This window comes from Argopecten irradians, chromosome 2 (genome assembly GCF_041381155.1).
Source record: "Argopecten irradians isolate NY chromosome 2, Ai_NY, whole genome shotgun sequence".
NCBI lineage: Eukaryota > Metazoa > Mollusca > Bivalvia > Pectinida > Pectinidae > Argopecten > Argopecten irradians.
Genome location: NC_091135.1, coordinates 12,592,151 through 12,617,695, shown reverse-complemented (window position 1 = coordinate 12,617,695; position 25,545 = coordinate 12,592,151). Strand labels below are relative to the sequence as shown.

General features: G+C 34.1%; 2 protein-coding genes across 6 annotated transcripts in view; both read right to left on the bottom strand.

The window, feature by feature from the left end:
- The window catches only part of LOC138314488 (voltage-gated inwardly rectifying potassium channel KCNH6-like), a 164,346-nt gene that overhangs the window by 61,211 nt on the left and 77,590 nt on the right, over positions 1-25,545 (bottom strand). The gene's annotated exons all lie outside the window — the stretch shown is intronic.
- LOC138314489 (FYVE, RhoGEF and PH domain-containing protein 6-like) lies at positions 5,971-23,964 on the bottom strand. The gene is given in 19 exon segments (XM_069254851.1): positions 5,971-6,501; positions 7,138-7,253; positions 7,585-7,644; positions 8,047-8,169; positions 9,037-9,143; positions 10,089-10,188; positions 10,618-10,752; positions 11,365-11,455; positions 12,429-12,508; positions 14,224-14,307; positions 15,833-15,901; positions 16,788-16,832; positions 16,835-16,920; positions 17,855-17,905; positions 18,555-18,642; positions 19,196-19,352; positions 20,169-20,320; positions 21,117-21,212; positions 21,892-23,964. Coding segments are annotated over 19 exon segments (3,489 nt in total). The 5' UTR covers positions 23,704-23,964; the 3' UTR covers positions 5,971-6,464.

The following is a 25,545-nucleotide window of genomic DNA, read 5'->3' as shown; positions in this document are numbered from 1 at the left end:
AAATACACCAGACACCTGTATATATACCTTTAATTACAAATACACCAGACACCTGTGTATATATACCTTTAAATACATATACACCAGACACCTGTATATATACCTTTAATTACAAATACACCAGACACCTGTATATACCTTTAATTACAAATACACCAGACACCTGTATATATACCTTTAATTACAAATACACCAGACACCTGTAAATAACACCTGTATATACCTTTAATTACAAATACACCAGACACCTGTATATACCTTTAATTACAAATACACCAGACACCTGTATATATACCTTTAATTACAAATACACCAGACACCTGTATATACCTTTAATTACAAATACACCAGACACCTGTATATACCTTTAATTACCTTTACAAATACACCAGAGGCGAGATCCAGTTTTAACAAGGGCCTTTAATTACAAATACACCAGACACCTGTATATGAATGTTAAAATGCTTTTCTGGCTAAATAATTCTTATCAAAGTTTGACCCTACAAAGATTGGGCCAAATAATGTTCAAATTATATTTTTTCCTATATAAAACTAAAGAAACTTGGACCCCTCCCCAGGGGGTAACGTGGGACCCCAAGGGGTCATCGAGACAGATATTTGATTTAAAATGCTATATCTTAGGCTAATATTCTATCAAGTTTGACTTATTTTCCTAACAAAGATTGGGCAAATAATTCATGCTAAAAATATTTTTTCCTATATAAAACTATAGTAAACTTGACCCCATCCCCAAGGGGAAACAGGAGACCCCAGGGTCATGTAATTTACAATTTTTTGTAAAGGACCTTAAGACCTTTCTATTTATGAAAAGTATTTGATTCTACCATTTCAAGAATTTCAGAAGAAGATTTTTGAAGTTTTAGCCTATTTGACCCTTTTTTAGCCCCATCCCTCTGCCCCCAGGGGTCGGCCAGGACCAATGTGGAAATGATATTAAAATGCTATCTCAGGCTAATAATTCTAACCAAGTTTGACTCGTTTCCAATGAAAATTGAGCAAAACATTCTCATAAATGTGTTTTCCCTATATAAACTTTAGTAAACTTGACCCCCTCCCCAGGGGGAAACGTGAGACCCCAGGGTCATATAATTCACAATTTTTGTAAAGGACCTTAAGACCTTTCTATTTATGAAAAGTATTTGATTCTACCATTTCCAGAATTTCAAAGAAGATTTTTGAAGTTTTAGCCTATTTGACCATTTTTTAGCCCCACCCCTCTGCCCCCAGGGGGTCGGCCAGGACCAATGTGGATATGATATTAAAATGCTATCTCAGGCTAATAATTCTAACCAAGTTTGACTCGTTTCCAATGAAAATTGAGTAAAACATTCTCATAAATGTATTTTCCCTATATAAACTATAGTAAACTTGACCCCCTCCCCAGGGGGAAACGTGAGACCCCAGGGTCATATAATTCACAATTTTTGTAAAGGACCTTAAGACCTTTCTATTTATGAAAAGTATTTGATTCTACCATTTCCAGAATTTCAGAAGAAGATTTTTGAAAATTTTAGCCTATTTTACCCCTTTTGACCCCGCCCCTAAAGCCCCTGGGGGTCAGTCATAGAAAATTTGTTAATAGGATTAAATGGCCAATCTCATACTGATAATTCTGACAACATTTGACTCATTTCCTATTACAAATGACCAAATAATAAGCAAAAATGTGTTTTCCCAATATAAACTATAGTAAATTTAACCCCCTCCCCCAGGGGGAAACTAGAGACCCCAGGGTCATATAATTCACAATTTTTGTAAAGGACCTTAAAACCTTTCTATTTATGAAAAGTATTTGATTCTACCATTTCCAGAATTTCAGAAGAAGATTTTTGAAGTTTTAGCCTATATATATTTGACCCTTTTTTAGCCCCACCCCTCTGCCCCCAGGGGGTCGGCCAGGACCAATGTGGATATAATATTAAAATGCTATCTCAGGCTAATAATTCTAACCAAGTTTGACTCGTTTCCAATGAAAATTGAGCAAAAAATGCTCATAAATGTGTTTTCCCTATATAAACTATAGTAAACTTGACCCCCTCCCCAGGGGGAAACGTGAGACCCCAGGGTCATATAATTCACAATTTTTGTAAAGGACCTTAAGACCTTTCTATCTATGAAGAGTATTTGATTCTACCACATCTGTGAGTAGAGAAGAAGATTTTTGAAATTTTACTCAATTTTACCCCTTTTGGCCCCTCCCACAGCCCCCTGGGGGGTGGGGACCATATAATTCACAATTTTGATTGGCCTTATGCCTTAGAAGGTTTGTGTGCAAAATTTCATTGAAATTGCTTCAGCAGTTTTGGAGAAGAAGTCAAAAATGTAAATTGTTTACGGACATACGACGGACGACGCACACCGCACGACGCACGACGCACGACGCACGACGCACGACGGACGACGGACGACGACGGACAAAAGGCGATTAGAATAGGTCACTTGAGACTTCGTCTCAGGTGACCTAAAAACTCATCAAACTTTCACCCTTTTACTTTCTCAGGTTCTGTGGGAAACCAAGAACAACGAACCGTTATATCCCCATATGCAGAGAGGGACCACTACAATAAGAACAGAGAAAACACATTATTAAGAGAGAGACAACAATTAATGTATTGAAAACTTGATACGTAAACTCGATTTGAAACACTAGTTTATAGGAGATTTCAGAAAAGATGGCGTGACGTCACAGAAAGTTTACATCCGGGTCCTCAAAGGTACAAACACAATATGGCGACTTATAAAAACAATAACAGATACGTACATCACTGCTACAAAATCGATACTGTGACAAAAGTATACACTTTCATACTTGCAAATTCTGGCATTAAAATAGTTTCTTATTGTTTCAGAGGTTACAGACATTTATATTTTACAATTTCTTATTGCTAAATATATTTGTGTAGATTTATATATAGTGTTGAGGCCAGCTTGCGAAGCGGTGCCGGGCCGTCACATGTACCCGCTTTTTGTTCACACGTAGAAATCCATGTTGTGAAAAAGTTATGAATAAATAATTGATTTCAATGTATCATATTTCTGTAATACACGGAAAATCTGTTCATAACACTATTTAACATAAATATAACGAAATGTGAACCACCTGGTCAGACTACGGCCGCTCGTGCATGGCTTCGCCGGTAGATCACCTCGGTCGACAGCCAATAGTTGGGAAATTAAATAATATTTATACGTAATTACCAACGTATATCTCAACAAGTACTTGTAAAAGATATATATTTCGTTATTTCCTATGTATATCTGGTTTTAAATAAATGGTATAAACCACTGTTACACATAAAAAGAAGATGTATGTGTACGTACACGTACAGTATTGCTGCCGATATCTCGAAAAATAAAAATAGTGAAATCGTTCAATTTCATGAGTTTATTTTTTAATTTTTAGTCACCCTTATTCCATGTGCCGTTATGTGAAATGCCAAATTGAGGTGATATTACTTTTAAGTAATTTGAATGCATGTTAGATAGACTTCATTTAGATTTATGAATTACAACATAGCTAAATCGTAATACTATAAATGCCGACCAGGACACATTGCGCACGGCTTCGAGAATCCTAAAATACTCGAAGTTTTGTTTTAAAATATGATAAAAAGAAACTATAAAATGACTCATTTGAATGTCATAAAACTAAATTCCAAAATTTCTGACGAAAAAGTTAACCAGAATATATAACTTTGTGACTCTTAAAAAATGACGAAATTCGGGATCTCGGCAGTACTGTACGTAATGGCTGCCGTGCGCTTGGGGTAATCTACGAAGGCAAATTTTAATTTGGTCATAATCACACATCGTAAGATGTTTTTACCAAGTTAAACTTAGAAAACAGTAGTCGCTTATTAAAATGTCATTATATTATTTGGGGAAACTTGGAATTTAATATGTAGTTTCTGTTAATTTTGTAACTTCTGTCAATGTTTATACGTATGTCTAATGTCGACCGTGTTTTTACTCGTGGCGGTCGAAAATGGAGTATAAACAGAGTAAAACATATGAATACCAGATGTTTATATCTAAATATTTTTTGTTAAATATATTTATTTACCCTTTTTATAATTAAAATAACGCAATAGTTCTCGGATTGTCGCACTATTTATTACAATAAAATGTAAACAAACATCGCAAGCGGCTGTGTTCCCACTATGTTTATGTGTAGATATACAGAGTTGTACCTTTGAGCGCCCGGATGTACCTTTGTGTGACGTCATCGCCATCTTTTCTGAAATCTCCTATAATGGAAGACTATTTCAGAACTTATTGTGCGGCGCCAAGCCCATGCTAGAACATATACCATACAGTTACTTTTGTTCAAAGATACAAAACGCAGCAGTATCAATTTTGTATGAAATTTAACCAGAAGTTAGGAATTCCAATACCAATAGAATTAAATGGATAGAGGACTCATGAAAATAATCCGAGTTCCAGTGCAAAAGCCAGAGCCTTGGTCTTTACTCAAATAGCTAAGTTAAGTAGCCAGATCAAGCCGCTGTACTTATAAGTAGCACATATGTGACTTAGTAAAATCATTACTATGAAAGTTTCTAAGAAGTAGAAAATAATATGGCATTATGCTTCAGCTATGAATTTTTATATATTATAATGGAATATTGAATGTGACATTTTTATAATTGATAAAGCAGTTTTACATAAAAAGCTTGTTTACTATTATGATAGATTTTGAAAACAAAATAATTTATGTTACGATAAAGCAAGGTATGTGACATCATAATATGTATTGTACAAAAACCGGTGACATCATTGTAATGTGTTGTACAAAAAGTGATTACATCATCACAATAAAAGTTGTACAAAATCTCATAGGAAAGTAAGCATATGGCTTCATCACAGAAGTAATGACATCATCATAGTTTGTGATGTACAAAAAAAATGACATCATCAAAATTTGTGTAGTACTACAAAAAGATATAACATCATCAAAGTTTGAGTAGTACAAAAAGTAATGACATCATCACAGTATGTGTTGTATAAAAAGTTCTGAAATTACAATTACAAATATTGCGTGATTTTATCACAACCTTTTATAGAAACCAAATGAATTTGTCCCTACAACCTCTTACAATGTTTATCAATGTTTATAAATTTCTGACAGTATTTCTGTTTTACACAATACAACCTATTGTTAAGATGCTAAAAGCTGCATGGTAAATTTTTCTGCATTACCAGACATTTCATATTTTGTTAAAAACGACATATTTAATGATAACACTAGGACAATCGGCATTTGTACTTTTTGGCCATTCACAGCTTAAATTTTTAGTTACAAATCAGTGATATCACATCTTAATAAAAAAAAATCTACGATATCTCTGAACACGAACAGAAAATCTTGTTTATTATAAACAAATATTTTTTTAACTATCTTTGATTAGGTCTCAAAATGTTCTTATAATTTCAAACACACTCCCATTTTCATCTCAAATATTTCAATTTAAAATTCTAGTTTAAAGCTGTGTATATTGTCCCTGAAACCTGAATATATGTATCACAGAGAATTCGAAATGTCAAAAAGGATTCTCATCATTAAATAATTGCTCTTAATGAATTACAATTCCCCTAGAGACTAGGTTTCCTTAGTAGCAACATTTAATTACTGCATATTATTCAGAACACTTTGTTGCCTATTTCTCTGATCTTGGTATATTTACCTTTGGTTAATGGATTCTTTGGTTACATAAATCTCAATTAGATTCTTAAAATGCCTGGTACATGTATCAGTTTACTTAAAGATGCTCCACTGCTGACAGAGCATAAATGATATTCATCATTTGAACAATAATTGATGTTTAATGGTGTGTATATATATGTCTAATTAACACAAAAAGTAATTAAAAAATAATTTATTTGCCTTTGGTGCATGCACAATCTGTACATCATTCCATATAGGATATAGTGCCACGGAATTTTTTCGGGATGCAATTAATTATTTTTCATATTTTTAACTTGAAGTAAAATTAGAAGCTCAAACTTTTCAACGATGGTAGTGGTGTAAAGTAAATAACTTTTGTAACTGAAGAAAAATACTGAATCGTCTGCTCCGGTTTTGATAGAGAAAAAATACCATTTGTCAGCGGTGGAGCATCTTTAAATATTCCCGAAGTTACTATGATCTTAAAATTTCACACAAGGATGATTGGAGTTTCTATTGCCCAGGGTTGTCATGGTTATGTGATGTAATAGGTATCTTGGTTACAATGATTTTGATACAGATACAGTTTCTAATGACAATGAGACAACACAAGGTATGAAGACTATTTTCAAGGGTAACTTGCATGTAAAACTGAAGCTAAGGTGAGAAACAAAGGCACCAATGTCATTCCAGGCCATGATTTCACTTGATGGACATCATGAACACAATTTTCTTGAAGGAGATAATAAAGTTCATTTTGGGATCCATGACAATGTTTTCAAGGCACTGATGCTTCTTTCATGGCTTTAATCCATCTGAAATGACAAACAAAATTAGTCTATTTCTCTATATTTACATTTTCACTGCAAACTTACGATGTAACCTTACCAAATATAATGCAGTTGGCATTGTTCACTGCATGGTCTGCCATCTGCTTATTCTGACATCTTTATCATAATGACGTTTCAATTGTGGTGCCAAAATCTTAATCATTGTATTTGTCATTCTTCGAAACGCTTTTATTGCAATTTTCATTGACTAATCAGAAGGCTCTTATATATTTCCATAGTAACAGTTACATTTAAATATGATGTGACAAATAATAGGCATTGACATGCTTCAGCAACTGACAAAGTTTGAACAAAATTGACCCCAGGATTGCGTTAACAACCTTTTGCTGAAACCTACATATAATGATCTGGTTACCATGCCTATCAATATATTGAAATAAAAAAAAAATCCTTGCATATGGTCCATAAAATTCCTGAGTAGTTTCACTAAAATCTGCAGGATATTTGGAATTGTACGGACAAAATTTGCAGATGACAGAAAGGTTAATTCCAATTTAATATCCATATATCTTCATTTTATCAATATCTAAGAGAAAAATAAATTACAACAGCAATGAAATTGTCTCCTTATCGATTAGTTTAAGACACTTGGATGAATACCTCTCCGTGATGGAAGCGTTCTCCCCCTGGAAGACAATCTGTTCCTGGTTCTGGTTTGGTTTCTGGTTCTGATGCCTTAGTTGGAACAGCACTGACTGATGTACACCTTCGTGTATCTAAAATAAACAACAATATCCTTTTAATATACAATTTTTCATTTATAAATATATTGATGTGTGGATCCAGGGCCTGATTTCTGAAAACAAACTAAAATGTAAAATGAACAAAAATCTTTTTAGTTGTGACCTTATGTAATTTTAAAATTCAGTTCTAAATGTCTTACTTAATTCGAAGGAAACATTTGAAGGAACATTTTGAAGGAACATTTGAAGGGACCATTTGATGGAACATTTTGAAGGGACATTTGAAGGAAAAATTTTGAAGGAATATTTTGAAGTGAACATTTCAAGAAATATTTGAAGGATCTGAATGACATTTGAAGCTCACCTCTTTGAACTGTTCCACCTCATAACCAATCACAGGTTTAATCTCCTTTGCACCAACATCCTGCAAAATACAATATGATATTTTCATGCCTATAGAATACCAGAGTTTGCAGATACTGTAAATTTTTTTCGTATGCAAATTTCAAGATACAAGTATTTCTCTGCAAATTATAACATCTTTATCATTGATACTGATAGGATTTCTAAGTCAAATTTTAAAATCACAATTATTAATCTTTGCAAACTTGTTTTAAAATATAAGATTAATCACAAAATTTAGTTGCTGCGAAAGAAAGCTGGTTTACAGTAGTGAGATCACATTGTTAAAATTTGATATGTTCTAGCTGCTTTATTTAATTGAGGGCATTCTCCATTGTCAACATTTTCGTTTGAAGCATTCCTCAGAATGATTTTCCTGCCATTTGCATTAATTCAATAATCACATTATTTCTAAAATGTTTACCCGGCTAGCCCCATAATAGTACAGGACTTTGTCTTTGAGGACGAACCAATATTTCTTCCATTTGCCTTTCTCTAGCACCTTCAGATTGCCACTCATCTGTGATACTTGATCGTTGGCAGGAACCTGAAGAAAGAAATTCTGAATTTATTGCATGAAGTTGAGAAAGAAAATTCTTACTTTACTGCATGAAGCGGAAGAAGGGAATTCTGAATTTTCAGCATGAACATGAGGAGGAAAATTCTTACTTCAGGACATGAATTTGAGGTAGGAAATTCTTAATTTATGGCATGAACTTGAGGAAGAAAATTCTTACTTTAGGGCATGAATTTGAGATAGAAAATTCTTAATTGACGGCATGAATTTGAGGAAGAAAATTCTTTATTCAGGGCATGAATTTGAAGTAGCAAATTCGTAATTTATGGCGTGAATTTGACGAAGGAAATACTTAATTTACAGCATGTACCTGATAGTTTTTCTACAGGAACTCTGGGCTCACCTATCACGACCTTGAATGAGCCTGACTGTTAATAATACCTTGTACTACTCAAATCAGACCAAATTATGAGACTTACTAAACCAATCTGATTATAATACAGATGCTTATTATCATTACATTGATAAGAGGATCTGACAACATCCCATTAGGGGTCATGTCTGGATGACCTTTATACCACCTGTACATCAGATCAAATGCATTTTCTACACCTTGCTACATCAATTGGAAACGCCATTTCGTCCCAGTATATATATATATTATTAGCTTTGTTGTGCTCTTTGGGCGAGATGACTATGTACATGAAAATATTTCCAACAGCTTTTTGAACTGTTTCTGAGTGTTTCAACCCCCGAGAAGATTCTGGCAGTAGCAATCTGATTGGCCATTTCCAAAGGTCACCAGAACGTAACCCCTAATGGGATGTTGTCAGATCCTCTTATCTAACTTAGTGATTATTTGGATCTGTATTTTAATCAGACTGTATCTAAACTTACCTCCAGGAAGCGATGTGGTCGTTTGTGGTTACTTTTTCGTAAGAACGTAGGAAAGAACCATTTTGAATTCTGGGGCTCTGGTGGCTCAATGTCATCTGGATCATCATCTAAAAATGAGATTTTTAAAACCGTTTTAGGTAAGGTGATTCTCTGTCAGATAAACACATAAGGCTTGTAGCTGATCATTAGATGCTGAAAAGCCAATCAGTGACTGATACCGTATGCTGTAGATTTTGTGGGACATTGCTAGGATTGCAAAAAATTTGTTCCGCGAAATATTTAAAAATGGTTAAATGATATCTACCCTTAAATCCATATCATGAAAATTCAAAATCACTTACACATGATTTTTTTTTGTCTTTCGATCAAATCGCGAAAATTTTAGTCCAAGAAAATAACCGACTGTACAGTATACTGTATAGCTGGCTATTTATACAGGGATGATATTTTCCGCGCTTTTGCAGGTCATTGCCAAACAGTTGCAAAATTTTTATTCGCAAATTATTAATATTTCTGAATTTTTTCAATGCCAATTAATAATTTATTGGTACCATCCTTGGTTGTTTTCACCCTAAAAGTTGTTAGATATCCTTCAATAGCTTACTGTATATGCTTTTTTAACTCCAAGGAATATTTATTGAAGATAAGTTTTTCTCTTACCCTGAACAGGGATATCCACAATTTTATCAGTATGAGATTTTTCTATCTCGCCCTAGGGTAAGACAAGCAACACAAGATCGATGCTAGTTCTCAACAATTGAATGACGTCACTACAACAGTATCATCACTTCTCGGTAACAGTATTATAACGTCACGACATCAATGAAATGACATCGCAACGACAACAATTTATTGAGGTTACGTCATCCTGTTTGTTAAGTAATTAGAGACACAAAGAATCCTTTCCCCTCGAGATTTGGGATAAGATTCTTCAGCTGCGAAACCCTCAGCAAAGCCTCAAGTTTGACAACTTAGGAATCTTACCCCTTGGGCTGAGATTCTCCTGTCTCAGCTCAAAGTGGGTGAAAGAGTCTTATAATTCTATTCCATACCTGGCTTCAGTTCACTGTAACAGTCATTACAGACTCTTCTCACTTTGTTGTCTAGATACTTCAGGGGAACTTTATACATGGAACAGTAGTGACACAAAACCTGTCAAAAATAAACGATCATACATGTTTCTAAAATAAGCCACAGAGAGAGAAAGAAAACACTTTACTTCTAATGCTTGAAATCATCGTTGGCTATCTCACCCATTTTGTAATAGGAGAGGAGAAAATGAAGTGGTCAGACCGAGTTTCGAACCCAGGGCCACCAAACATTAGCCGGGTGCTCTACTGATTGAGCCACCTGGTCATTAATAGTGTCAATCAACTCTGTTGTTTCTGCTTCATTATCATTTTTATTTATTATTTATTCCTTTTTGTTTTGTTTCGTTTTTGCTTTTTAATTTTTATGATAAATTGATTACATTCATTTTTTTCATATGTATATGAAAAGTGTGTAAACCACAAGTCTGGTAAAAAAACTTCAGTGAATCTTTTAACAATTTTGCTAAATTGAGAAAAAGGAGTTATCTACCTTGCCACATGCACGACAATGGTGTCGCCGGTGTATCACAGAGAACTCGGATGTACACATCATACACATGGTGACACGTGAGTCGGGGATCCACACCGGAGCCTCCTCACCCTTCTTAAAGACACGCTCTGTTACCTGTAATAAATGTCATCAACAAATAATCCTACACAGGTAAAATATCGCAAAATTGTAAATCTGAAACATATATGTAACATATTCGGTAAAGCAGCTTATTTTTGTACATATACTTAGGAAAAAATCTTCTAAGCCTAGATCTAAATGCCTATTCTACTTGTTATAAGGTTTAGTTATGCTTTGAATGGTTCTATCAGATAAATTTCTGCCCTTTTATCATTTTACCGACCCATTTTTATCGTTTGAGTCCGGCAACATTGCCTACCAAAGAATAGCATGAGTCAAGTCCCTGTGTGACGTGTGTCGCAACAACGTCAGAAAGTCTCTGTTGCAAGCAAATAATGAAGTCGTAGCGATGATAACAAATACTAAATAACAGGCAATGAATGTTGATTTTTCTTTAATCAGTTGTTTAAGTGCTCCATAATCAATAGTGGATGACAAATGGAAATGAGATGGAGCATCAACACCAAGAATTCTGTACAATTTTCATGTTTTCTTTTTGTTTTAATTCTTTTTTTTATTCAAAGAAGTAGTAAGATTTTTAAAACCTTTCAAACCATTATGAACTTCTTTTATGAATATCTTAAATCAAATTAAATTTTCACCTACCTGCACTTTCTCAAATGTGTTCCGCTTCAGTGCATTTTCTTCGACAGCTTGTGTTAGTGCAGTAATCCAGGCATTTCGATCTTCCAATGTCCTGTTAATACAAAAGACAAACTTCTTAAAGACAAATGGATAATCTGTAATCTTAAAATTTATTTTTATCTATTTTAAATTCCTTGCAAAACAAGTTACGTACAACTTATACAAATCCCTTTTGATGGTCCAGATGAAAGCGCGCAAGGGTTCTTAGAGTGAGAGGAAACCAGAGTACCTGGAGAAAATCCACATGATTGGGTAATGAACTAATCATTGATTATCTTAATATATTTACATTTTGCCACTATGACTCCCATTACTCTAATGATAATCGTGATCTGCATTATGAGCCAATAAATGCAGCCTAGACTTGGTGTAGTAATATCTTCATAAATGAATGTGAGTTTTGTTTACTGATTCCATGTTAGTCCGCGTCGGAAAATTGACGTAATAGTTGAATGAACCATTTTGGTTATGAAACTTATGAAAAAATCTTTTAAATGTCTGGATAATTGAAAGCAAACGGAAAAGCTATTGAAAAACATTGAGATTTTGTTATCTTTCCAATGTTTTATAGGGACTGTTTTTTATCACATTGAATTTAGCTGTTGAGGTTAAATGGCTGAAGCGGGAAATTCAAATGTTTACTCGCATCTAAATTAATGTTTTACTTTGGACTAGAAATTAAAATGTAAAAAGGATTGTTAGATTGCATTTATTGGAGATATAAATTCAATCTGGGTGGCAGATAAATATTCATAGCACCCCAACAGGCACAATTATATTTATTTGCCACCCAGATTGCATTTATATCTCCAATAAATGCAATCTAACAACCCTTTAATTGTTAAATGCAGATGTAATTGTATGTATCATGTCAGAGTAAGAATTGGTCTCTTCTCGGCAACTTTTTGTATATATCAGATATTTGTCACGGTCAGGGGAGATAACCAAGAGCATTCTTCACAGAGGTAGGTGCAGAGTCCAAAAGTGAGTTTTTTCCCCATTCTTTTTACAGAATGTGTACTTACTTAGCCTCAACTGTGAAAGACTTGTGGGTACTGATGATATTAAACTCCTTACTGAATTCATCATGCGTTGACATGGATACCTAAAATACAAAACACAAAACTAAATCAATAAAGTCAGTTTTCACCCTAAACTATGTTTTTTTTTTTTTTTTTAATTTAATTTGTCTCTAACATACACTTTCAATTTTGCTAAAACTTACCACTCATAAGATGCTCCACCTTCGACAGAGCATAAACGATACACATTATTTAATCAATAACTGATGTTTAATTGTATATCTATAAATCTAATTAACACAAAAATTCATTTATTTGGTTTTTGGTACTTAATTCCATATAGGGCATAGCACCATGCTTTTTTTTCAGGACACAATTAATTACTTTTAATATCTTTAAATGAAATAAGAAGCTCAAACTTTTTAATGATGGTAATGGTGCAAGTAAGTCACTGAACTGAACTTAAGAAAAATACTAATTTGTCTGCTCCTATTTTTGATAGAGAAAAAATATCATTCATCAGTGGTGGATCGCACATCTTTCATATAAATAGCTTATTTCACTCTGTAGTCATCTTATTGGTATCATCTAGCTTATTTCACTCTGTAGTCATCTTATTGGTATTATCTAGCTTATTTCACTCTGTAGTCATCTTATTGGTATTATCTAGCTTATTTCACTCTGTAGTCATCTTATTGGTATTATCTAGCTATTTCACTCTGTAGTCATCTTATTGGTATCATCTAGCTTATTTCACTCTGTAGTCATCTTATTGGTATCATCTAGCTTATTTCACTCTGTAGTCATCTTATTGGTATCATCTAGCTTATTTCACTCTGTAGTCATCTTATTGGTATTATCTAGCTTATTTCACTCTGTAGTCATCTTATTGGTATTATCTAGCTTATTTCACTCTGTGTCGTCACCTTATTGGAAATATCTAGCTCACTTCACTCTGTAGTCACTCTGTAGTCAGTCTAGCTTATTGTAGTCATTATTGGATTATCTAGCTTATTTCACTCTGTATAGTCATCTTATTGGTATCATCTAGCTTATTTCACTCTGTAGTCATCTTATTGGTATTATCTAGCTTATTTCACTCTGTAGTCACCTTATTGGTATTATCTAGCTTATTTCACTCTGTAGTCGTCTTATTGGTATTATCTAGCTTACTTCACTTAGTCATCTTATTGGTATCATCTAGCTTATTTCACTCTGTAGTCACCTTATTGGTATCATCTACATTTTGTAGCTTATTTCACTCTGTAGTCACCTTATTGGTATCATCTAGCTTATTTCACTCTGTAGTCACCTTATTGGTATCATCTAGCTTATTTCACTCTGTAGTCATCTTATTGGTATCATCTAGCTTATTTCACTCTGTAGTCATCTTATTGGTATTATCTAGCTTATTTCACTCTGTAGTCATCTTATTGGTATTATCTAGCTTATTTCACTCTGTAGTCATCTTATTGGTATTATCTAGCTTATTTCACTCTGTAGTCATCTTATTGGTATTATCTAGCTTATTTCACTCTGTAGTCATCTTATTGGTATCATCTAGCTTATTTCACTCTGTAGTCACCTTATTGGTATCATCTACATTTTGTAGCTTATTTCACTCTGTAGTCACCTTATTGGTATCATCAGAGTCAGACTGAAAATTTTCTCCCTTCTTTATCTGCAATAAATGATGATTCATATTTGTCTACTAGAAAATCACAATCAAAATATTTCTTGTTACGTTTCATACTTTTCTGCCCAATAAAATAAAGACATAGCTGATCATTTAATTTACCTTAAGGCGAGTCAGTGTGAGGACTTGGTTTAGTCTGTAGCCACCCGTTGTTGTTGGAGTTGTGTACAATAAGACATCACTGAACTGTGAACACAAAGTAAATATCAGTTTATCACTGACAAATTATTACTGCCTGGTTTATGTAAGACATCAAATATTTGTTTTTATTTATATTTCATATAAAAAAGCTAAAAACTTTGTGACAGATGCCATTTTTGACCAGGTACTATTGTCATCCTTGATATCTTGACATTTTGGTTTGGGTCCAAAGAATGAAATACACTGCACATTCATTTTAGTTAAACATGCTATGGTTTGTGCAATCATTTAAAATTATTTAGAAATAATTTTATGAATTACCAGTTTTTTTCCTGCTGATGTATTTTGGGCCGAAATTTGGCTCCATTCCCAATTGTATTTCTTGTTATTTTTCCCCAAATCTATGTCTAATTTTCCCCAATCAGTGAGTTGACGCATATTTTGTGTGACGAAACAAAAATTCTGGAAATCCCAAGTCTGAGCGTCGTATTTTAGTATACATTCTTACACTGATTCTTAGAGAAAGACAATTGTTTATTTCTACCTTTTCAAAATTTCCATAAACACTGTTAAATTTTTTCAAAATTTTATCGCACAAAAATTCCCAATTTTCACCAGGTGGCAATTTCCCAAAATACCAAGGAAAAACACTGATTACTTAAAACCTGAATCAAGATTTAATTTTGAAATTGCAATCTGGAGCAAAGGTGCAACGAACCGCCATTTTGTTTACGATCAGAACTTCTGTTTGTTTTATCTTGTTCTCTGCCATTAAAACGATATACATGGTCAAAATAAATATTTATTTAGCATCAAGAAATTTTATTCTGTAATTAAATACTTTTCATACATTGCTGCATTGAAAAGGAGTAGATATGATAGGACCAGTATTTGGCCTTAATTTTTCAGGCCGAAAAAAATTAACTCTGATCCCCATCAATTTCATATCAATAAATACTCTCATACTTGCCATTCATCAAAACATAATTTTTTATAACCATGTACACGATGTGTCCGACCTATGATGTCATCAAATTGATGATTTTCCTCTTCTCGCCAAATTTTGCTAGAAATTCATCATCTTTAGGTTAGAAAATGCTTGAAATGGATTTGGCCGCCACCTTGGAGCAACTTTACATTTTGCATGGATATGCGTAAATACACGATACACAACGTGTGAAAATCTCTTTCTGCTCCACGAAGGCAGCCACATTCATTTTTAGAAAAAAACACTCAAAAAGTATGATTTTTCAAGGATTTTTGTGAAAAATGGCGGGAAACTGCTTGTTGATGACGTCACAGTGAACATAATTGGCACATGCGGGATATTTTCAAGATGTAATGTGTTAGCAAATGTATTCAGCTGTTATATGGCAAAATATGTTGTTCTTTACTGGAGAATTAATTTTGAGGCCATATTCGAGTCTTAACGTACCTTCTCCTTTGAATATAATAGGAGATATATTGTGACGAATAAACATCAATATCCATTATGGTTGACAACTGTAAAATCCTGTCGAACCGATAAGGAGAGAGAGAGAGTTAAATAAGGACAACTTGACTTACTAACCAGAAAGAACATTCTTTCTTGCATCTCCTTCCGAGACAACTTCATTAGAACACCCGCCTTGATAAACAACTGCAGCAAAAAATCAAACGTTATGAAATATCAGGATCTCAAAATTGTATCTTACATTAGATGTTTAACATATTAGAATTCAAACTCAGAGAAAGTTTTGACCTACAGTATACGTCGACTGTATTACATACTTTTCTTGAGCTGAATGTGTTACAGAGAAGTGGTCAGTGTCTTGTCATGTGTAGATGGACAGAGACATTGATGTTGCTTATTGATTTGGACAAAATCATCCCTTGGAATATGAATGGAATTGTATGTTTAAATTTTATTTAATCAAGCCGTCTGGAAAATGAACTATAAGCATTCATGTCACAATTTTTTTAATTTTATCGGTTATTAAGTAAATTTTGTTTTCAAACTTTTGTGTGAAAATGCGCTACATGAATTCACAGTTTGCAAAAAAATGTTTCTTTCATACCAAAATGAGATTAAGAATAGTGACATCAAAGTTTAAGTAAAAAAAAAATTTTTTTCAATTTTTTATGGGAATCCACTTCACGGATTCACACAGTTTGCAAACAAAAATTTCTTTCATAACATGATGAAATTAAATACAGTGACATCAATGCTTAAGAATACAGAAAAAAAAAATTGTTTGCAATTTTTTGTGATAATCCACTCACACAGTTTGCAAATAAAATATCTTTCATACCATGATGAAATTAAAAATAGTGACATAAATGCTTAAGAAAACAAACAAACAAAATTTTGTTTACACACTTTTGTGAGAATCCACTACACGGATTCACACAGTTTGCAAACAAAATTTCTTTCATAAAACAAAATTTCTTTCATACCATGATAAAATTAAAAATAGTGACATGAATGCTTAAACCGAGTAATTAAATAATATCTATCAGATGAATGTCATACAACATATGATTACCCGTCCTGGTTTGATGATCTCGAAGTTCCCGTCCAGTGATTTCTGTGAATCTCTAACATCCTCTGGACTTGATCGCCTTGCTTCATATTGTTGTTACATTGTTCAGCTACTTTACTCACAATCTCAAGAGCACCTAAAAGACAAAGAGAGTTATCTCCCATTTACCACAGAAAACATGATAGGTGAAACACTATTGATGGTACAGAGACACCTACTGTAGACCCAATTAGCGCCCCCGTCCCTATAAGCGCCCCTCCCCTATTTGAGTCTTCAATTTCATTTACATTGACTTAATACAGACTGAAACAAAGAAAACCGTGTAGGCTAATTTCTCTGTCTAATTTATTCTCAAAATTGATATAATTGGTTTATATACTCTTGTGCAATACACATTGGGATCTTATTGGTTTGAATATAGTAACTACAAATAAGAAACCGCTGGATATAAGAAAATATGACACACATAGAACATGTACCGTATTCATCATATATACTGTAAGCATGGGTGTAATCGTGAGTCTTTCATTTTCTGATGTTAGTATTCTTGTCTTATTAATTTTGACTATGATAAATCCTTTGCGTAATTATAGTAAATTTCCTCCTCACATACATTTTCCCATCTGCAGTGGCTTCCAGAGCAACAAAAAAGGGCTGCTTTCAAACATATAGCAAAACTGTTAAGGTTTCTGGTCCCTATTTCTTAAAAAATAATCTTAAATTTTTTTTTCCACTACAGTCACACAATTACAATGAGCTGAATAATATTAAATTCGTTTCAGCGCTAATTCTGTAGAGAAAACTAGGTCAGGCTCCGATTTCTCGAAACAAAAGTCCAGACTTAAGTTAAAACTTAAGTTTTTCTCCTTATGTAAGTTATATGAAACTTTCGACTTAAGTCAGTTTTGGACTTAAGTTTGTTTCGAGAAATCGGGGCCTGGACAATAAGTTAAATCAATAAGTATGTGTTGGAACCAAATGGTGGCAACTTCGCCAGTCAAAGGGAGAGCACTGTATGTAATAAGAAACCCTCAATGTTAGACAGTAACTGCTGTATACATTTCACTTACGTTTGGTGTCTTCATAATCTGGTGAATCTGGAGTAAGATGCTTGAAATAATCTGGAAAATAAGAAACAAAATATGACAGATTTACTGATACCTGTATTTCATATCTGTTTGAGTGATAGCGATTGCTTTTCATGTGTTTGTGAGAGCCACTCAATAAGAAAATAATGGATATCTTATATGCAATATTCGACCCAATAAACTCCCAGGGCGTTTAAAAAAATGAAAAAACGAAAAGATGCTTAATAAGACGAAATTATTCCAAACCTATAGTTTTGTGTAGTCTTGGTCTTTAATTGTGCCCAGGCGACTTAAATTGAGGCCTCAAAAAGGAGGAGGGGTGCTTATAGGGGCAATGGAGCATATTGGGTCAAATACGGTATAATCGTAAATGAAGATTTCTAAATGAAGATTTGTCACAAACTGACCGAGGTATGATATGCTGTCACAGCATACAAAAGGCAAAATGCAGTCACATGCAGTATCCCGGCTGTTTGATTGACCATAAACCAACTTGTCTTAATTCAGGGTTTTTGCTCATAACACCTCTTTAATAATTAAATTTCCGGATTGAGACATTCTTAGTTCTACTTAATCTGTGTTTGAAACATTTTTGTGATTCTTCAGTGCACACGAAATACATGAAATTTTAATGCACACTGGCTTACAATAAATCAAACATATATGTAATTGTATTACTGACCTTGGAGCAGGAGTTTGTACTGGGGTATTCTCTGTATAGGCTTTAACATATGCTGCCTTATGGACAGACAAGCACAGCGTGGACTCATCTATAAAATAAAAATATGAGTTTGGATATTAAGTGAACTTCATATATGAAGGAATTGTTTATTACCAGATACAATATTATGAAATTAATTTTTTTTGGGGTGTTCATTAGATCAATGGTTTATCACATGAAGTTAATGGTAACCCTTTCAGTCTCATATTACAGAATTACGTATTTGATAATATGTATTGTCGAATATGTATATAATGACCGTCCAAGGAACAAAGACAAAATGGTCTTTATAGCCAGGTGGTCTTTATATACAGGATGAATTGTGTTGATATTGATCATTTGGGACCCTAGAAAAGTGGTCTTATTAAGCAGGTGGTCTTTATACACAGGTTGAATTGTGTTGATATTGGTTATTTGGAACCCTAGAAAAGTGGTCTTATTAAGCAGGTGGTCTTTATACAGAGGTGGCTTCACTGTATCTATAAACCAATGAAGATTTCATCTTTACTTATTACACAATTTGTTTGAAATTCAGCAATTTTAAACAAAGAACAATCCTCCGGCGGAACTTTGTCAGGACCAACTGAAGTTAAGATACTGACCTCAAATTCCTTGACAACCGTCTGAAACTGTGGGATTTTCTTGAGGGCCTCATCCAAGATGGCCGTCATGTCACTGAAGTCTGTCATGTACGACGTATACAACTTCAGAAACGGCCCTTTCTGGACAAAGATGTCTGCTATCTTCTGGCATTCATCCCTATTCAACAGAAACATAAAAAGTTATAGATACGTATTAAAAGATGTGCATGATACTGCCAAAAGTTTGAAATACAAACAGTACAAAACAAGATACCAAAATAATGAGGGTAAAGTACAATTTTCTGTTAATTGCAGGTTACATGGTCCAGTGATTATGACATTACACCAGAAGGTAGGACCTCTAAACGGTAAATCATCCATGTCGTTTTTGTATCTCAAAATCGACATTTCAAACCTTGTTAACCCATATATGTAGAGATTTAAGTTTTTGTTTAATGAAATTTTCTACATAACAAACATTTCTTGTTTTTCTTTGCTAGTTTCTTTTTGTTTTACATCCTATGAAAAGCCACAAAACAGGTTTTAATAAGTGAAGGAAAGCAAGAGTAACAGGAGAAAAACCAGCAACCTACAGACAGTACCTGGCAACTGCCCAAGATCAGATTCAATTAGATGTCATACTATTTATCTATATTAGATTTTGTGTTTGCACATATAACATTATCAGATACTCACATTACTTTAAACTCTATTTATCGCTGAGTGTAGAGTAGCATTGTACAATCAACCGTGAGTCGTTGACAACGTAAGTATACACCTACCATTTATCTATCCAAGATTTGATGTTTATGTGTGTACCTACTATTTAGAAGACTCCATGTTCGCACATATACCAACGTTAGAGACTCACAGTACTTTAAAACTCTATTTATCGCACACGTGAAGTGTAGCATAGTGCAATTGACCATGGGTCGTCGACAACACACGTATACCATTTATCTATACCAGATTCCATGTTCATGTGTATCCCTACCATTTATCTATACGAGATTCCATATCCTTGAGAAGGACTTCATTGAAGTTTTGTAGCTGTGGAAGATGGCTGAGAATTTTGTCGATGTACTCCTTCGGAACGATGGTTTTTCCTGCCTCCTCCTCCGCCTTTGAGATGTGAAGTCGGAAATCCTAAAAAAAATTTAAATAAATACACCATGATAAGTACAATTAAATTGAAAATCAGTTTAAATAAAGTTTTCAGTGTTTATAGTAAACCATTTTCCTCTGTCTGAGAGACAAATCCTGACTCCATACTCTATAACTTTTCCCTTATTATTAACTTATACATCCCTGAAGACAAATTTAGACTCTTCTAAATCTAAGCCTGGACCAGTCCATTATGAAATCTCAGGGGTGACTGTGTTAAATATACTCATACATAAACTTGTCCAAGTCAAAATGTTCTTCACTCAATAAGATACAGAGCCAAGACAAATTTTTATGATATAGAGTCACAGTGACCTACTTTTATGAAAATACTTGCTGAACTCAATGCCTAAGCATGAGGCTTGTGATAGAGCCCAAACAACACTATGTGTGAAAAAATTTAGAAAATCAAACTAACTGACAAAAGGACAGGAAACATAAAGGAAAACTTGACACCGTAATCATCGTAATTAGCGCTCCGGACGCCTAAAAAGCAAATCAAGAAGCACTTAATAAAAACAATTTTGGACTTGTCTTTCATAAATATATCCTAAAAAGAAAGCCATAAATCCATTTTCAAAAGAAATCAGTAAGAAAACCAACAAAGTTTTCATATTTTCAGTCTGTATTTATTCTAATTCAAACTAAGTGAAATTGAAGTCTAAAAAGGGGAGGGGGGAGGGGGCTTATAGGGATGGGGACGTTTATTGGGTCAATTACAGTATATATGTTCCCAAGATAAAAAATCAGGTCTATGAAAGACGTTTTAAACACTTACAATGTTCAGAAGCTTAAGTACATCCACAAAAACTCTTTCAGATGAAGCCATTTCACGGGCAATGAAGCGTATCTTCTTTTTCCTCTTCTGTTCTTTCTGTGAAACGCAACAAGACATATTAATCTTTAGTTAAAATGAAAAGTTTTGTATTACTAGAGCAATGTAGCATTACTCATGAGTATTTTTATAAATTACTTTCCCAATTTTTTAAAACCCAATGCTAAATTGATATCACAGATTCAGACCATGCATACAATATTTCTGGAGCATTATTTAATTTGAACACAGAATTTTTACTTGGCGTAAATGACCTTTGAATGACATATCTAGAATTTCGTATAATTTTTGCTTTATGGTTTAATTTTTGCTTTATGGTTTAATTGACATCTTGTATTTACTGATTAATCTTTTTTCCTTCACTTTTCTTTTACTTGATTAGAAAGAGTAAGAAATAACTTTCAAGAGGGAATACAAATCAATTTTTTTTCTCTTACTTCATATATATCTTTTGACTTGTGAACATACTATGCTGTATCAATCTTATTTACACACACATTTTATTCTCAATTAATAAGGGCTGTTAAATATATTTACATTATTCGTAAAACATTTGTATTTGAAATCATTTGTGAATGTATGCAAAAAATTATATTGTATCTCTCGAAAATTAAGAGCTTTACAGAAGAAATGCTTGAAAGACTTTTTACATATTGACACAGCTAGCCAAATAACGTCAGAAAATAAACCCACCTCCAATGAGATTAGAGTAACCTACCCTTGTTTCCTGGTCCACACTTTCATCCTCGGAGGAACTACTGCCCTGGGCCGGACTGCCCTGGCTCATAGATCCGCTGTCGGACTGAATACTGATGATGCTGTTTGGACGATCCGATGGATCTAAAAGTCGCGAAGAAGTAGGAGAAATTCGTTGAGAGTCTTGAGAAACGGCGGACAACCTCCGAGAGGACACTTCATTTCTCGGAGGAAGTTCCGGAGGAGAGTCAATACCTCCAAAACTGTTAGTAGTTTTTAATGAAGTAGAACGAGGCCTACCCACTTTCAAAGTTTCCGGAATTTCAATATAAGCATTCTCCTGATCGTCAATAGGTGGTGCTTTTGTCCCGGGCACAGGTGGTGGAGGTGCAGGACGTTTTGGTCGACCCTTTTTACAACGAGAAGCAGGAAGACTTTTTGATCTGTCTTTTAACTTTTCACGAATAATTGCTTCCTGGTTTGCCGGAACTCTTGTGTCTGGAGTTAGAATACAACTATTCCCGCGGTTCGACGCAAACTGATGGGTGGATTTATCGCGCATTTGTGGAACAGTAGTACGATCACTCGACGTGCTTGTCACAATTGTCTGGTTCATTGTTGTTACACTTTCTTTCATCAGAACCAGCTGACGAATATCCCCGAGGTCGGATTGACTACGGTTACTTTTTCCTGATGCAAGTTTCGTGCGAATCGGTTTTGGCGGACATGGCTTTCTGCCACTAGATGATGCAGAACTAGTTTCTAAGGCATTCAGAGACTGAGTAGAGCCTTTATGATGGTCTCTCTTTAACACACTAAACTCGGAATCACTATTGTACTCCATTGAGTCTGGGTAACAACACTGACGTTTTCTCCTGGGCGGCCGCACCGGAGACGTATCTGATGAAGGTCTTGCGTTTGGTGATACATCAAAGGCTTCAGTTATGATTTTTTCAATGTCCTTCAACAGCGACGATGTATCATCATCAGATTTGTTAAGATCAACATACCTTGATTTTACTTCTTCTGTATTTTGTTTTTCGGGAATAATTGGCGGTGGGGTAGTGATGTCCATAGGGACAATAGTATCTGCATCTGACCGATCTAACTCGGTCTCAATCTGAAGTGCATTGGGGAAATCATGTGATTCATCATTTTTCACTGATGAAGTCATTGATGAAGATATTGATGATGAAGGTATTGATGAAGAAACTGGGGATAAAACTGAGGATGTAGCTGATGATGTCATTGAATTTGTCATTGATGATTCAGCTGATGATGTCATTGATGATTCGACTGATGATGTCATTGATGACATCATTGATGATGTCATTGATGACATCATTGATGATGTCATAACACAGTTAGAATCCCCATCTTCTATTAAATCCACTGCTGGTTTCCTCTCCAGGGATAACCTTTTCCTCGGAACAGGTACTGGTTTATTTCCCGGTGATACCCGAGGGGTAGGTTTAGGCCTCATTGTGACTGCCGATTTAGATCTAAGTAAGTGAGAATTGTCCTCTTTCGTGGGCGTTTCCGCCTCACTTGGTTTCACTTCACTGACATGATCTTTAGTTCTTGCTCGCGTTATCACAGATTTTTTCTCGATAGAATTCACTGTCCAACTTCTAGAAACACTAGTTGGTTGTCCGTTAACCTTCTCAGGAGATTTTTTCTCATTTTTCTGACCTGCCAAGTAATGCACAGAAGTAGATTGCTGAGAAATCTGCTCTGTAAATATGGAAACTTTTGATAAAACAGATGCGGTACTCCTTTTATCCTGAAGAGTATCGTTACATAGTTCGGTCTCCGATTTAGGAGAGATGTCCATTCCACTTTTCTCCCCATAATGTGATGACGGTTTATTCTCCGGCGTAAGAGAAACTTTTCTTGGTTTCGGTTTAACAGATGGTGGCTTTTTGGGCGTTTTTGGTGGCAATTGAGTTTGGCTATCTTTTGTTTCCTGACTAGAAACATTTAAGCTCAGCTGTAGTCTGCCTTCAAGGTCATTAGAGGTCACAAGACACACTCCATTTGTTATGGTACAGTTGGAATCACATTGTATGACAGGATCAACTTCCTGTGATTGCAATTTTTGTAATTACAAATACACTAAACACCTGTATATATACCTTTAATTACAAATACACCAGACACCTGTATACACACCTTTAAATACATATACACCAGACACCTGTATATATACCTTTAAATACATATACACCAGACACCTGTATATACCTTTAATTACAAATACACCAGACACCTGTATATACCTTTAATTACAAATACACCAGACACCTGTATATACCTTTAATTACAAATACACCAGACACCTGTATATACCTTTAATTACAAATACACCAGACACCTGTATATATAACTTCAATTACAAATACACCAGACACCTGTATATATACCTTTAATTACAAATACACCAGACACCTGTATATATACCTTTAATTACAAATACACCAGACACCTGTATATACCTTTAATTACAAATACACCAGACACCTGTATATATACCTTTAATTACAAATACACCAGACACCTGTATACAACCTTTAATTACAAATACACCAGACACCTGTATACACCTTTAATTACAAATACACCAGACACCTGTATATACCTTTAATTACAAATACACCAGACACCTGTATATACCTTTGATTACAAATACACAAGACACCTGTATATATACCTTTAATTACAAATACACCAGACACCTGTATATACATTTAATTACATATACACCAGACACCTGTATATATATATACCTTTAATTACAAATACACCAGACACCTGTATATACCTTTAATTACAAATACACCAGACACCTGTATATACATTTAATTACAAATACACTAAACACCTGTATATATACCTTTAATTACAAATACACCAGACACCTGTATACACCTTCAAATACAAATATACCAGATACCTGTATATATACCTTTAAATACATATACACCAGACACCTGTATATACCTTTAAATACAAATGCACCAGACACCTGTATATACCTTTAAATACAAATATACACCAGACACCTGTATATACCTTTAATTACAAATACACCAGACACCTGTATATACCTTTAATTACAAATACACCAGACACCTGTATATATAACTTCAATTACAAATACACCAGACACCTGTATATATACCTTTAATTACAAATATACCAGACACCTGTATTTATAACTTTAATTACAAATACACCAGACACCTGTATATATACCTTTGATTACAAAAATACCAGACACCTGTATCCATACCTTTAATTACAAATACACCAGACACCTGTATATATACCTTTAAATACAAATACACCAGACACTTGTATATATACTTTTATATACAAATACACCAGACACCTGTATATATACCTCTAATTACAAATACACCAGACACCTGTATATATACCTTTAATTACAAATATACCAGACACCTGTTTATATACCTTTAATTACAAATACACCAGACACCTATATATATACCTTTAATTACAAAAATACCAGACACCTGTATATATACCTTTATATACAAATACACCAGACACCTGTATATATACCTTTAAATACATATACACCAGACACCTGTATATATACCTTTAAATACAAATACACCAGACACCTGTATATATACCTTTAAATACAAAT